Source organism: Microcebus murinus, chromosome 11 (genome assembly GCF_040939455.1).
Source record: "Microcebus murinus isolate Inina chromosome 11, M.murinus_Inina_mat1.0, whole genome shotgun sequence".
In the NCBI taxonomy this organism is placed as follows: Eukaryota; Metazoa; Chordata; class Mammalia; order Primates; family Cheirogaleidae; genus Microcebus; species Microcebus murinus.
The window spans coordinates 10,529,809-10,546,189 of NC_134114.1; the positions used below are offsets into that span (position 1 = coordinate 10,529,809).

General features: G+C 41.1%; 1 protein-coding gene across 1 annotated transcript in view; it reads right to left on the reverse strand.

Moving 5' to 3' along the window:
* Nucleotides 1–16,237, reverse strand: part of DNAH5 (dynein axonemal heavy chain 5) — a 259,158-nt gene extending 242,921 nt beyond the window's left edge. The window contains exon 1 of the mRNA XM_012790275.2: nt 16,155–16,237. Within this exon, the coding sequence (XP_012645729.2) occupies nt 16,155–16,166 (12 nt within the window). The 5' untranslated portion in view covers nt 16,167–16,237. The remainder of the gene's footprint in view (nt 1–16,154) is intronic.
* Nucleotides 16,238–16,381: the final 144 nt, after the last annotated feature.

Below are 16,381 nucleotides of genomic sequence, written 5' to 3' on the forward strand. Positions count from 1 at the left end.
GTACTTTCATTGGAAGGGGTATGTGTGTGTGCTGTTTAAACAAGGTGTTTGATGACGATCAAAAAATCTTTTAGAACAGCATTTTTCAAGTGAAGCCAGGGTAGAAATGGAGGGTCATTGGAGGCCCAAGGAAGGTTAGGATTCCAGGGCTGTGTCGCTTGCAGGATGGGAACAGAAGTGTAGGGACACTGTGACAACAGGAGGGGAAAAAACTAATCCTTTGTGATGATTCACATGGGGAAATACTTGACAAGAAAAACTTTGCAGCTTCACAATAAGAAATTCATAAAATAATTAATTGTAGAGCTATCCATGAAAATTCTATGTAGCCATTAAATACTGTGTTCAAGAAGCACTTGAATGAAATTGAAGCATGTTTATGAAATGTTGTAAAATAGAAAAAAAATCAGGCCCCAATTTTTGTAAAAGAGAAATTATTTTAAGAAATTACATGTACATCTATATGAAGAAGAGCTACTAACAGTGATTATCCCTGAGACTGAGAGGTAGGTTTACAGATTTGTTTAATGTTCTTTTTGCTTAGCTATATACCAGCATCACTCTATTCCAAGCCTTGTTCTGAATACTTCATAAATATTGACTCAATCCTCACAACATGCCTATGGAGTAGATGCTATTATTAATACTATTTGCATTTTTATAGGTGAAAATATTGAAGCTCAGAGAAGTTAAGTTACCTTTTCAAAGTCACAGAGCTAATGAGTGGTAGAGCCAGGATTCAAACCCAGGAAATCTGGACCCAGATATGCTCTTAACTAATAAAACAAGACGAAAAGTAAATACAAGAAAAGCAAAAAGATAAAGGAAGAAAGGAAGGGAGGGAGAGAAGGGGAAGGAAGATACTGTGTACCACAAGAAAATAATACACATTTTGTTTAAAAACTTCTTAGAAAATTATTTAGGCCAGGGCAGGGTGGCTCACACCCGTAATCCTAGCACTTTGGGAGGCCAAGACAGGAGGATCACTTGAGGCCAGAAGTTCATAAACCAACCTGGGCAATTTAGCAAGACCCTGTCTCTACAAAAAATAAACAAAATTAGCCGGGTATTGTGGTGCATGCCTGTAGTCCCAGCTACTTGGGAGGCTGAGGCAGCAGAATCACTTGAGCCCAGGAGTCAGAGGCTGCAGTGAGCTATGAGAATGCCACTGCACTCCAGCCTGGGTGACAGTGAAACCCTGCCCCCCCCCAAAAAAATCATTTAATGCCTTCACAATTGTTTTATTCAAGGGAATCTGGTTTTTTAAAAGGAAAAGGGGAAAATGTAAACTGAAAAATAGAATACAAACATTGAAATATTTAAACCCAAATAAACTAACCGCAAAGGGGCAGAAATCACACAAATAAAATTTCTTAAATAAGGTGCAGTTACTTTTCTTTCCACAAATACCTCAAACCAGCTGCTTCCCCTCCCAGAGCACAATAGGTGTCAGAAGCTGGATTTCCATCTCCACACGTTGTTACAAGTCCTGCCTCTGCCTCCCAGAGCGTGCCTCAGCCTGACTGGCATGAAAGCCCTAATTGTTCGGTGGGTTTTCTTTTCAGACTAAGTAAAAGAAAACCGCATTGCAAAAAAGGGAAAGGGGGAAATGCCCACACCAAGAGCACAGCGAACCTTAACTATTAGTCTGCATTATTTAAAACATTATCTTCTTCAAGACCAGAGGTCTGAACGTGAATAAACTAAGTCTATGTCTGCAGCAAAAAAGAAGCCAGCAGGTTCAGGCAGACGGCTGCTCAGCTCGGCACTGCGGAGGGTGGGAAGAATTATTCCCTTTTGATGGAGGCTTGCTTGCCAGGGAGGCCCAGACCCAAGGGGCCAGGGTAGGGAGATGGAAGAGAGGAAAGGAGGGAGAGGGAGAGGAGGAGGAGGAAGGGAAGAAGGAGGAAGAAGGCTAGAGGAAGGAAGAGCAATGAGAGAAGAGAGCAGGGTGTGGGGCAGTGGGCGCTCCATGTTCCTAAGACTTGGGTTGAGGAAGGGGACGCAAATACACCTTGAAAACTCATGAAAAACAAGAGAACTATTTCTTTCTTTTTCTCTGTCCCTCAGCACAGACTTTAGGCAAAAATCTCCATTTGCAGAAGAGGTACATGTGTCGTGACCTCTTGTAAACAAACAGGGTCAGGATTAAATTTTGTAAAGAAGTTCGAGCGTCATCTGTCACAAGCATTAAGCAAAATCCTCTAGCGTCACGGCAATACCCTCCAGGATACAAAGCAGGAACGAACAGACTTTTTAAAATGTAATCTTTGTAGAAATAAAGCCGCTGCCATGCAGGAGATGAAGGCACAGAGAGAGCCCAGAGACTGCAAAGTAGCTTCGCAGACTCACAGAGAACGAGACACGCATTCATTGTGCCCATTTAGCTTACCCTACTTCACAGGTATTTTTGTAATAGGCAAGGATTAGACTGTTTTAAAATAATACATTCATGTCACTGCAAATGCCAAGTCTTGTGCTTCAAAACCCCACTGTTCTGCCTAAATGAGCTGATTATCCTCATCTTCTCCACCATGAGCAGCTAATCCCTCTGTGGCCCCCAGACCCCAACAAAAATACCCCACCTTAGTCCCAGATTACTCACAAAATCGCACGTATCACATTTAAGAAATTCAGGAAAGGATAGAGATTAAAATGGGAATGAAGGAAAAGCCCATGATCTCTCTTTTCAGAATTTTTGTATCACTTGTTTTAAAAGGTCATGTGCACCTCATTGTTGCTTTGACCATAATGGATAACAATTTTAACCTCATTTCTTTGCACTATTTACTAATGATGTAATGGGCCCTGTTTTATTTCATTTTGGTGCCAGTGGCCTAAAAACTTGACTTTAACAGTCATTTTTATACCCAGGGGATTCCCTTATAATGGAGCTGTGACTATGTAGCATATTTAGTGAACAATTGCCAAGTTATTACTATTCCACCCTCATCTGATGTTATTATTTCCCAATACTAAAAGGAGATCAAGAAGGTAAAAATACATTATTAGCCACTTTTAAATCTTTATGGTAAGATTTAAAATATTAGTTCACTGGACATACATTTGCATATAGTTACCGAGACATAATTAAAAGTCCCAAGGTGAAACTTAATCAGCCTCCCCCCTCTTAAACCAATCATCACCACCGAGACTGCTAGGCAGTGACCCAGTTACTTCTTCAGATGCCTTAATTAGTCCCAGAAACACCAAAGCTCTTTTTTGAGAAGTGGAAATCTATTTCTGTTATTCATTAACACCCTTAAAGCATATTCTGCAGCTATTAGACAGAAGCCAATGAGAGGGCAACGAGAAGTCACAAACACAGGGCCTGATTCACGTCCTCAAGGAGGAGTCAATGGGTGCCCACTTTTTGCCTTAGCGATGCCCATCTCCACGTGCTTAGCTTCCAAATGGAGAATGCAGAATTCTAACAAAGATTAAATTAGGTTCCAAAGTCATTATGAAGTTAATGAACAAATGTAATCATGAGGCAGATGCTCAACACATTAAGAAAGAAGTTAAATACTCTGTTTTTATTGCTCTCTCTCTCTAAATCTTCTCTGTAAGCAGGTAGAACATATTTTAAAGATAAATGCAGTGACTGGGAGGGGGTTTCCCATTTTTAAGGTTCTAGGTCCACACAAGCCTGGGACAAGTGGACTGACCATCCAAAGGTTCTGAGATTAATTTTCTGAGCTAAAAAAAAAAATACTCTACCCACTCTACTATCAACCGTAAATATAAAACAATATGGATTACATAGAATTTAGAGTCATGAAAATATCATCCAGTCAACAAGCATTTCTAATTGCCCAATACGTACAGGACTGGGCTAAGCAGAAACACAGGCGTTTCCCCTGGTAGCACAAGGGCATAAATAAAGTATGTCCTATAATTCATCTTCCAAGGAAGTTTTAAAAGCATGAGCACAGCTATAAGAAGAGATTTGCTTCATGGCTTGTTCCAGAATCAGGTTGGCTAACTTGCAGTCATTCCCTACCAGTGACAAACCCGGAAGTCAGCTGGGACATGCTGGCCTCCTGAGATCCGGATGAATCTGGCCAGTATACCCCTTTCACACCCTCCCCAAAACTTCAGCAGATCCCCAAGGGGCTAAAGAGTCCACGATCACCTCCAGCTGTGACCTTCATCCTCCGGGGGACTCCAGGAGTACCACAAGCCCATTGCTCAAATTCTGGAGAATGACAAGTCTGCGGAGTGAAGACAGCAGGTCTCTTCAGAGGCCGGAAGTGGGGAGACACTTTCCAAATGAGCCTCAGGTGTGCCCACTCTCGGGGTGCCCTCTGCTCACCGCTGACCTGGGGGGTCCTCCTGTGTCTCTGGCTCAGCACACGCCCCAGCCTCCCTCTCCAGCCTCCACCTGCGCGTCCTCCCACGTGTCCTCTCCTCCACCTCTCCCTGCTGCCCACCGCCCTGCCCCCAAACGGTGAAATTGCCCTAAGTCCTTTTCCCTGTTCGCTCTGACCTTGCGCCCAGGTCTCACCTCCTGTCTCCAGTGACCTAACCAGAGATTTCCTCCCACAACAAAGACAATTTCCTCCCCCAAAAGGAATTTCGTCATTGAGATCATTAATAATTTACACCGACCCAGAGGAGTACTATCATCATTCTGCCATGGCCCAAAAGCAGGATTCATTCAAGAAATATAGACCTTTAAAATTATTACCATGAGCAACTTCAGTAAAATAGTCATGCCATGAAGAACAAAGATAAATAGAATTCCGTTGTAAAATAACGCATTACACATTTCAGACATGAAAAGATACTTAAACCTTGACACAGCAACTGCGTATGATCACAGCCGCATGTGCCACGGAAAATGAGGACACCCTATTCTGCAGCACTAATACTACAAAGGAGTCACACCACAGGTCGGATGGTCTTTTCCGCTTACAAGCTTAAATGAAGGGGCCCCCGAAACCTGGTTGGAGATGAACGACCTCAGTGTGACAGCTCTTGGCCCGCCCCTTCCTCGGGCTCCAGGTCTGTGCCCAGATTGCTGCTCTCCTAATTTGTCTGCTGCCATTACCGCATTTGCCCATAAAATTTCTTCTGCCTGCGTGGCTAGCTGTTCGCTTGCTTAGGTTCACTGGGAACAGCTGCTCGAGTTCATTGCCACAATCCATCTTTAGCAGCGTCCGTCCATCACACTGGAGCTGCAGCGAACGGGATGCAGGCAAGCAGGCAGGACCGAGGACAGTGGGAGCCCGGGGGCAGCAAGCTTGTTATCAGGCAGGACCCGGGGCTGCTGACAGACGCCAATTTGAGGCTTCACCCCACAATGACCCCTCCTTTGTTTTTCAAGCTACGATAATCACATGCATTTTGTGCTGAGTTGGTTTTCAGTTTAACTTGCTTAGGATTGTCAGCAGTGCTTGGCTAGCTTATCTTCCCAATGCTACCGTTAAACCTTTCTGAGAACTAAGACCCCTATCTCCAGTTTCTTTTTACGGGCTCCCACATTGCCTCGCACAATGCAGAACACATACAGCCATGGGCATTTATATACGATGTCTGATGCTCCAACCACCAAAGCCAGCCCTGGGAAAAATTGTGACAAAGGCAAAATTAATCCTTGGCTTCTTTCTTCCACCTTCTGATTCCCTTTCTCCTTCTCCTCTCCCATCCTTGCACTGCCAAAAGCTCCCATGTCACCCCTGTAGCAGTTTACTGAGGCTTATGTGGGGTGCATTTAGATTTAGTGGGGCCTGGAGCTTATGCAAATGAGGGGGCCCACATTAAGAAAGCACAAAATTATAAACACAAAGCTAGGTATTAAAGTGAACATTTATTTAGAAAGAAAAAATAAAATATAATAAATTACAAAATTTTTAAAAGTTAACACAAAATCCAGGCTAAAAAAATAACAGTATGTTTTTATTAACTTATTGAAAAACTTCTATATTAGAAACATATAGAGAGATACATATATAGATATGTTTTAGGCTGCAAACTTTTTGATTCTCATCCTCACTCAACATTTTGGTAATATCTTCTAGAGTGAATACAAAGATAATTTAGTCCTTCCTCCAGCAGAGTTGATTGAAATTTGCCTTTCGTAATGGAGAGATGGAATGCACAAAACACACAGCTACACCAACAGATTCTCTTTGTAGTCCAGTTTATAGGTCTGTTCCCTAGAAGCACAGGAATTCTGATAAAGTCTACGTTACACAATTCCTATCATAAAGGAGGAAACATATGGTGTGTTTACAATGGCATCACTGCATTATCAAAACAAGTCTTGACAGAAACATTCCCATTCTTGAGAAATGACAACCCAGTCCTCCACTCTGGGCACATCTAACGATTCAGAGTGTTTCCACAGACTGGCTTCTGGCTCATTCATTTCAAAACTAGCATCTCTAACACTAGCTTCTTGTGTTTTTCAGTTTCCTATATTGTATATATTAACTTTAAAAAATATAAAGGTTATTTCAAAAACTTGAAAAAAAAAAAAAAAACTAGCATCTCCTCTGTGGAACACATGCAACCGTGCTGGGCAGCACAGACACATTTTCATGGACATGACCTTGGCCCTGGACCTTCAGGTCATGGCTCGGGGCAAGTGGGTACAGCAACAGGGAGTGCTGGCAGAAACACATACAGCAAAACCACCCAAACATGCCCCACAGAACCTACAGCTGAATAAACAAATGCCTGCTGCCTCTACATCTCCACCTAACAAGAGGGGACACTGGATGAAGGAGAAGCCAGGGTAGAAAGAGGCAGTGGTCTTAACCAGCTGCAGTGAAGAGACCTTATGTCTTAGTACATTTGAGCTGCTGCAACAAAATACCTTAGACAATAATTATAAATGACAGAAATTTTTTCTCATGGGTCTAGAGGCTGGGAAGTCCAAGATCAAGGCGCTGGCAAATTCAGTGTCTAGTGAGACTCACCCTCTGCTCCATATGTGTCACCTTGTTGCTGTGTCCTCACATGGTGGAAAGGCAGAAGGGCAGAAGGAACTAACAGACTCTCTCAAGTCCTTTTATAAGGACACTAATCCCATTTATAAGGACTGGTCCCTCATCATCTAATCACCTTCTAAAGGCCCCATCTCTTAATGCTATTGCATCAGGGATTAAACTTTAGGACGCAAACATTCAAACCATAGAAATGTCTGCAAATTTTGCAAAAACATATGCCCATCGGACACATTGCTTGGCCCTTCCCATGCAAGTGAGGGGCCCTGACACCCAGGCTTCAATAGCTTCATGGTAAAGTCAACTCTAGGCTACCTATTCTGAGTTGGGAAAGCAAGGATCATGTATTAAGCACCTTATCTCTGACATTTACTAACTCATTTCACTCTAAATATTACCTTATGAGGAAGGTAACAGTTTCATTTCATAAACGAAAAATGCATGTTCCTAGCAAGTTTCTGAGACAATAGTCCAAAAACTGTTGAGATGATTATTTCTAGTGAGGGAGTTAGTAGACAGGGCTGGGATAAAGATGTGCTTTGAATTGCTCACACTTCGTATTACTCGAGAGTTTCTTTTCTTTTTTCCATGGCCATTAATTACTTTTTAAAAAATTTTACTGTGGCAAGAACACATAACATGAGATCTACCCTTTCACAAATTTTCAAGTGTGTAACACATTGTTGCTGCCTGTAGGTAGGTACAACGTCCCACAGCGGATCTCTATGGCTTACTCATCTTTTCTCACTGAAACTTTACAACCATTCATTAGCAACTCCAGACATTCCATTCCCCCAGCTCCTGGCCACCGCAGTTCCACTCTTTGAGTCTATGAATTTAACTATTTTAGATACCCCATATAAGTGGAATCATGCAGTATTTATCTTTCTGTGACTGGCTTATTTCGCTTAACCCAATGTCCTCAAGATTCATCCATGTTGTCACAATTCTGCAGGATTTCCTTCTTTTCCAGACTGAATAGTAGTCTGTTGTATGCATGTATCACATTTTCTTTATCCATTCACCTGCTGATGGACATTTAGGTTTTTCCACATCTTAGCTATTATGAATAGTGCTGCAGTAAATATAGAAATGCCAATATCTCTTTGGGATCCTGAATTTTGATTCTTTTTTTTTTTTTTTTTTTTTTTTTTTTTGCTATACAACATATCCAGGTACTGAATTTTGATTCTTTTGGATAAATCCCCAGAAATGAGAGACTGCTGCATCACGTGGTAGCTCCATTTTTAATTTTTGAAGGAACCTCCATACTACTTCTTCCCGCAGCAGCTACACCATTTTGCATTTCCGCCAACAGTGTGCAAAGGTTCCAATTTTTCTACATCCTTGCCAACATCTGTTGTCCTTTGTTGTTATTTTTTTTAATTACAGCCATCCTGACAAGTGTGAGGCGCTATCTCATTGTGGTTTTGGTTTTTAAATTAAAAAACAATTTACAACATATTTTAAAGAAAATAAAAAAGAATTCATACTAAAGGTAATGTAGAAGCCCTAACCCTCTACTCTAGTACTTCAAGATGTAACCTTATTTGGAAATGGAGTCTTTGCAGATTTAACCAAGTTAAGATGGGGCCATTAGGGTAGGTTCTCATCTGACTGGTGTCCTTAGAAAAAGGGGAAATTTGGACACAGACATGCACAGAGGGAAGACGATATGAAGATACACAGGGAGAAAACACAGCCATGTGACTAGAGATGCAGCTACAAGCCAAGGAACACCTGGGGCTACCAGAAGCCAGGAGAAAGGCCCAAAATAGCCTTCAGAGTGGGCATGGCCCTTGCTGACACCTTGATTTTGTACTTCTGGCCTCCAGAATTGTGAGAGAATAAGGTTCTATTGTTCTAAACCACCCAGTTTGTGCCACTTTATTATTGCAGCCCTAGAAAACGAATACAAGTACTTTCCCTTGAGATGTTTGATTTTTAAGGGTACTTTATAACTCAAAGGGATGACTTATAGCATAGTAAAATTTGATACTAGAGGGACGATGGGACCCCATCACACCCTGTACAGATAACCAAGTGTGCCGTATAAAGCCGAGGCTTCCATTAGAGAGTTCTCGCACCCTCAAAGCCAACCTCAAGCAATGAGCCCAACTGCCTTACCAACCCTTTGCTGCTATCAATTTTAATTTCTTTGTCCATTAGTGTAGTACTAAAAAAAAAATCAATTAGTAAAATAATGACTTTAGAAAGAAAATTCAGATGCATATTTTTACTGGAGTACATATGTGTACCTTTTCACAGGTACACATTTTAAAAGATCACTCTGGTTTGAAGTGATTCTTTGTATGTTTTTCTAAGGTTAAAAATTAAACACATAGGTGTACCTTTAAATTTGACAATATAAAAAGTTGGAAAAATTTTGAGGCTGGTTTTATACAAGTCTAAAACTAGATCAACTTGACTAAATTTAGTAACCTCAAGGAGGAAAAAAATCAAGTTTATTTATTCGGTTTAGCTGGCAAAACAGTTATGTGCTTAACTAGTATTTTGTGAATGTTTTATTATCAAGATATTATCATTATAAATATAGATCTACATTTAACAAATATATACACATACACAAAGGATAGCTTAAAAACTGCAGGTATTTCTACTTAGCAGATCAAAATGTGTCCCTATACCTAGAAATTACAACATCTAATAGGAGAATTAGAATTTACTTTTTTAAAAAAAAGCTTTTCCTTATTTGTTTAATTAATTTTAGGATCTCTTTCTTAATGTAATCTTTCAAAATGTACTTATATTTTAGAAACGAAAAAATATATTTTTGTATTTGTTCACAAAAGACCACTTTCTCATCAAAGAACAGCCGTAAGTTTTGCTTATAAGAATAAAATTAAAGAACAAAACACAGCCATCATAGTCATTGAAAACTGAGCAATAGATGTCTTTTCAATAAATAACAGAATTTAAAAGTTAAAGTTCCAGTTAGTATAATACCTGGGTGCTTTCAAATGAAAAATTTTGTTTTGTTTTTAATGACTAGCATTTTTACATTTTTAATAGTAATCTAATAATAGGAATGTATTATTCTCATTGTTCTTTATTTTGTCTTAATAGCAATAAATTAATATAACTGACCTTTATATTTCTATAAATTGTATTTTTACTATTAATTATAAATCTGGAGAAGAAAATATCAGAGTTACATAGAAAATCCTAAAAACATGTTTTCAACTGATCATAAATATTCCCTCACCAAAAAAGTTTAGGTCTGGGAGAATTTCATTTCTTTTTTGATTTTGGAGCAAAAGGCATTTATGTTTTTCATCCTATATTGATTTGAATGATAGCAATTCACTTATTACCGTAATACTTTGATTTCTTCAGTTGGTAAGACTCACTATCAAGTAAAAAGCCACTTAAGAGATCACTGTTAGCCCTGGTCACAAAGAAAATATACTAGTCTTTCCACCCTTCTTATCACTCTCTAATACCCCATTCATGACTTTGGGGGCAGGTAATAGTTTCCAAAATGGCCACAAAAATATCCCAACCCACATGTTCTTTCAATGTGAGTTTGACATTCTTCCCATTGAGTCTCCTCCCTTAAAATGGGGGAATGGGAGGCTGTCACTGCTTTGACCAAGAGATTATAGCAGAAGTGACTTCAAAGTTAGGTCATAAAAGTGATGCAGCCACCACCTTGCTCTCTGAAATACCCTTTCTTTGAAACTTTCAGCCACCAGGAAAACAGCCTACTGCTCTGGGGCTGCCCTCCTGAGAGGAAGCCCAAAGTAACCCATGTGAAGACAACACCTGGGGCTGTCTGAGACAACAGGAAAAGAGAGAGATGCTGAGCCAGCCCTAGCTATTCCAGCTCCTAAGAGTCATGTGAGAGACCCCTAAGACAGGACCACCCAACTCAACCCTTTGCTGGTTTCTGGCCCACAGAAATTGGAAGAGATAATGCAACGATTGTTGCTGTTTCAAGCCACTAAGTTTGGAGGCGATCTGATGTGCAGCAATGACAACCAGAATAATCTCCAACTTTCTGAAGAATCCTCTTTTGTTTGAGGAGAAGTGCTTCTAATACTGCTGCTTCGTGTCTGTTTAAATATCTTTTATTGTGAAATAGGGACATCAAATCTAGGTCAAGAGTCCCCCTGGCCCAGCTGTTCCTTATCCGAAAGAGAAAAGAGAGGAGAACCCAGTGAAATATCAGGCCATGTGGAGAGCAAAGCAGCTACCTGCTTTGAAGAGAGATCAATTGCAGCTACCTTTCTCCAATGAGCTGCGGGCTAGCTAATTAAAGGCTTTTGTCACCTAAACCAGAGAGGGCAGGGGAGAAGGTGCAAGGCATGAGTACCAAACCACTGAGTTGTTCTGAAATCCAAGCAATGTGGAGTCAACATGGCCCAGGGGTTCTTTAACCCTGAATAGCAACATTTGAGCTCCAGCGAGTCTATCAACAAGTTGTTGTTTTTATTCCCATTTTCCTCTTTAAAAGATGCCTTTTATTGCAAAACTGATCAATGCCCATTGGCAGCAGAATGTTGAAGTGGAGAGGTCTAGGTTCCATCCCTGCATTTGCAAGCTGTTTGACCTTGGGTAAGTCACTTAACTCAAGTCTGCCTTTTCATTGCTGAAATGGGAAGACCACATTTGTTCCATTCTGTAGAGCTGGGTGGATGCACGGAGATTGCATATGTGTGCAGCATGCCTAGCACTGAGCAGGCCTTCAGAAATAGTGACTGTCTTTTCAACTGTCTTTTCTATTATTGGTTCTGCTGCTCATTAGCTGTGTGACTTTAGGAAACTGACTTAACCTTGTTGAGCTTTGGTTTAATCTGTGAAACAGTGGACTGCTCTAAATGGTCAATCTCCTTCATCATTTTCTTCCTAGATTTCTACAATCACCTCCTAACTTGCCTCTCCCTCTCTGATCCCATCCTGTCCCAAACCAGCCTGCATGTGCTTCCGGGGCCACCTTTGCGCTAGGCAATGCAGCTGTGCATTCCTGCCCTCTCCCAGCCCTGCTTTCAAGGATAAATCCAAAACTTGGCACATGAGCCTTTTCATGCCTTGGGACTCCCTCTGCAGCCTCAGCCTCAACATCCCTCTATGACCCTCAACCCCAGCTGCACCGAATCACTCACTGCCCCCCTCCCTTGTCCACCCCCGCCCCAATGCCTTGGCTAGCCTTCTCCTCTTTCACCATATGGCTGCCTTCCATTTCATTTTCTAGCCTCAACTCAAGCATCATCTTTCTGGAAAGCCCTATTAGACTCGCCTAGGCAGGAGTTTGTTTTCCAGCTTTCCACTCCCAAAACAGTCTGGTGAATGTTCCTAAGCTAGAACTTATCATACTCATTGAAATAGCCTCTCTCTCTCTCTTCCAGCTCGATTTTAAACTCCCCAAGGGCAAAGACTCATCCATCTTTCATCTCATTATCCCCAATCACAGGAGCTCATTAGATGTTCGTTGGACACAGAATGATGACCAAATGACAAACGTGAATATTGTTGTACCTCGGGTCATACATTCACAGCCACTTGAGCTCTTTTGGGTTCACTGGGCTTTGGCTCCTCTAAGCTTGCACCAACTAGTGAGAAAAATCTTCAAAATGTAGTACATGACTCTGTTCCTTTTAAATCATCACTGCACAACCAATTGGTTTTGGCAAAAGACCTTTTAAGAGGCTGAAAATGCTATATTTTCTTTTTCTTCCTTGTATTCTGGAGTTTGTATTTCTTCTTCCTTGTATTTCTGGAATTTTAAATTCACATCCAGAATCAAATTTGTGTCTTAAAAGGCAAGACTCCATGAATTGAAGCTCGCAGAGAATTTTCTATTGTGGGAAAGGCAGAGAAGGAGTCTCATAGGAATTTGAAAATTATCACACATGCACTTTCCTTTCTCAATATTTAGACTCTATTTGCTGGAAGGCAGGCCACTGATCTTAATGTAAGTTACTCAAGAAACAGTGGGCAGCAGTCAAATTTGGTCCCCACAAGAAAAGGGGAAAAACATTATGAATTGTATAATGAGTATTAGGGTGCCTTCAGAGCCATAAAGGGGAATTTGAAAAAAAGGGTCTGGCAGAAGCCATGCAATACATATTTTAGGAGGAAGGAAGGAAAGAAGGAAAGAGGGATGAGAGAGGAAGAGGAAAAGAAGAAGAAATGAGAAAGGGAGGGGAATGTAAGGAGAGAAGGAAGAGGAAGGAAGGGAGGGAAAGAGAGAAGAGATGAATGAAGGAAGAAAGAGGGAGGGAGAGGGAAGGAAGGAAAAATAGAGGAAGAGAAGAAGAAATGAAAAGCCCCCTGGAGTTTCTGCACAGTACTTGAAACATAGCAGGTACTTAATAAGTATTCATTGAATTGAATTGAACTACTCAAGTATCTTTCTTTAATACCATTTTTCCTCCCCCAGCCTCACTTTCTAAGCACTTCCTCTAGAGAGGTAAATACAAAAGGAAAGCATTCGTTCCACCAATTCCACGCCCTTCGCACCACACGTGGGGCCTGGCAGTGGGCCAGGTGTGCCCTGAGATGACAGGACAAACTGATCCACGCACTGTCTTGAAGCCGGTTTCCTCACAGGATTGTAACCCGACAGTCTGGGAAACACAAATATCCCTGGTAGGCAATTTACTCTCGAGTTGAAGCTATTGCTTTTTATTCATAAACAAAGTAATGAGCGAGCCGTTGTTCGATTCTTTTTTTGTCTGTTTGTTCAAAGGAAGGCCATAAGAAGCAAAGCCGAATGCAAACAGTACTGAGGTAAAAATAAACAGCCACCGTGCTGAGTGCCAGGAAAGAGCTTAGCGTGACTAAAGGAGAAAATTGAACAGGTAAACTTCCTCCTAGCATTTCTTATGCAGCAGGAATCAATTCCTCGAAATGTCCATACTCACAGCATCCTTTCTCAAATACTGATAATGGCCTACCTGTACCATTACCTGCATCTGGGGGAAACACAGGGGACCCCCACCGTCCTAGGGGAATTTAAACTTCTATGGAGGGCATATTTCAGGGATGCAACAACTTGTACACCGTATACTTTGCTTGTGTGTCTTTTTGTTTCTAGTTTTTCTAAATAATATAACCATAGAAATCCATTTTTGCAGCATGGATAATAAATTATTAGGGCTGCCAAAATCCTTTCCAAATCAATCTCAGATTAAGGGGCAATAAGCTGCCATTGATGAGAGAGAAGAAAATGATGTTCTGGAAACAGAGGACTTAGCCATAACTTTGTTTCATTGTTGCTGTTCTTCACATTGAGCTATGCTTGCTCACTGACCACCTTCTACAGCACTTCCAATTAATGCAAAATAGGGGCTGTTGACTTCACTGGGGAGAGCACCAGTTACAAAATGTGACCCATGTGCACAGAAAACAGAAAATATTTATCAAAGGATGCTAATTCATCTTGGGAGAAAAAAGTTGTGCAAATATTTTTGGGGTCATAGTTCTTTATGATTTTTTTCAAAATATTCATTGTAGAAAATTTAAAAATGAAAGAAAAAAACAAAGAAAATTAAAATCCTCTTTAATTACCACTAGCCAAAGATAGTCAGTATCAATATTTTGGACTCTGTTTTCTATATGTATTTACATACCTTTTTTATTTTCATAAAATTAGAATCTATTGTTTTAGAACCCTGCTTTTTTCACTCATTCATTGTAAACATTTTTGTTATTAAACATTCTTCAGTAACATTCTGGGGGAATCTTTGCATATTTAATAAATACAAAGAGGTATATCAATTTAATTTCCTAGATTACTACTTAAGTTAAATAAGAAATTTTTAGTAATTTTCCAATTCTTTAACTTCATCTTGAACAACCAAGAAAAAATTAGAGGCAAAGACCATAGCACTGAAATCTTAAAGCAAACATAATTAATAAAACCTAAAAACATGGCATAAAGCAAACAGCCATGCTCTCTGTCCTTACAGGGTAAAAACTGATAAACTCCATGAAAGTTTATATATATATATGGATTTTATATATAGATTATATAATATATGGATTTTAAATTAAGACCTGCAAAAAAGTTGGTTTACTGGTATTAGAAGTATTGCCATCTGTCATTTCAGGGTCACTATTTTCTTTGACAGAAAATAAGAAAAATAGTTACTTAAAAAACTAGAAAGAATTAATGAGCCTTTGTCTTCAGTGAAACAAAATAGCTGTATTGGAAATTCCAAGTATTTACGACATAAATCGTATGAAAATAAGAATATTAATACGTATCTACTATAAAAGGATGCTCACAAGATTAAAAGCCAATTCTGAGCATGACAAATATTTAGAGAGAGGAGGAAAACGCTGAAGTATTATTTGCATAATCTATAGACATATATATTGCTCTTAATTCAGTAAGTATAAATTTGTTTATTAAATCATGACAAAGTACATACTTTATTGATTAGCATTATAGAGCCTAATAGCCGCATGGCTATAGATAGTGTAGCTAAATGGAAATGTATATAAATACAATCTCCCTTTAAGATAAGTGCAAAAGTAAGTACTGTACTTGGATTATTTTTCATTCCACAATATTCATTTTAAAAAAGAAGCAAGACTAAACGAAATGAAAGCTGATTTAAATGCACAAAGTCCGTTTCCAGCTGCATCTCACCTGCTGCACACGGAGGGAAATGTAAACGACAGGAAGAAACCACCCAGTGGGGCTTTCTCTGCACACCGTCCTTCTCTCTCTCCAAGGGAACTAAACACTTGCTTTCGTCCAAACCCAAGCGCTAATGAGAGCTAGTAACAGACAACAAAGTTGAAACAAAAACTTCTGCCACACCTGGACATCTCTGATGCTCGGTGTGGGACAATGGGTTGCTTGGGTCCACATTGCTGACGACCAATGGTCCTTTAGCAGCAAGAGGAAGAGGGGGAGAAGCAGTCCCTGGACTTACTGCTTTTTGCATTTTTATGGGTGCCCTCCTGGGCGTGATCCACCACTGAGAGCTGAGAAAAAACCTGCAAACTCAAGAAACAGCAATCCTAGCCCTAAAAGGTCAAGAAAGCGCTTTCAGGCCCCAAACGCTTAAGCTGTACCCCAGAACAGAAGTAACTGCCCCCCTGGCCGCTGCCAACACCGGGGGAAGCCCAGGAGCCCGGGAACCCGGGAGCCCCGGGCCGCTCGGCCGCGCATGCGCCGCGGAGGCCGGGCTGTGCGTGGGAGCCGCGCGGCAGAGCTCACTGTACCAGCTTGTCCATGGCGCTCCGCGGGGACTCGCTGCACGGTGGCCGCGGCGGGGCCGGTGCGGGGACCTCACTGCCGCCGCCTGTGCCGCCCCTGCCCGCGGCTGCTCCGGGGACTCGGATTAGGCCGCACGCTGTCCGGCTGGTCGGGTTGTTTGCTGCTCCCGGGGTTGCCATGGCGACGGGCGATGCTCCGCCCGGACTTGCCTCCCGCCCCTTGCGCCGCGGGG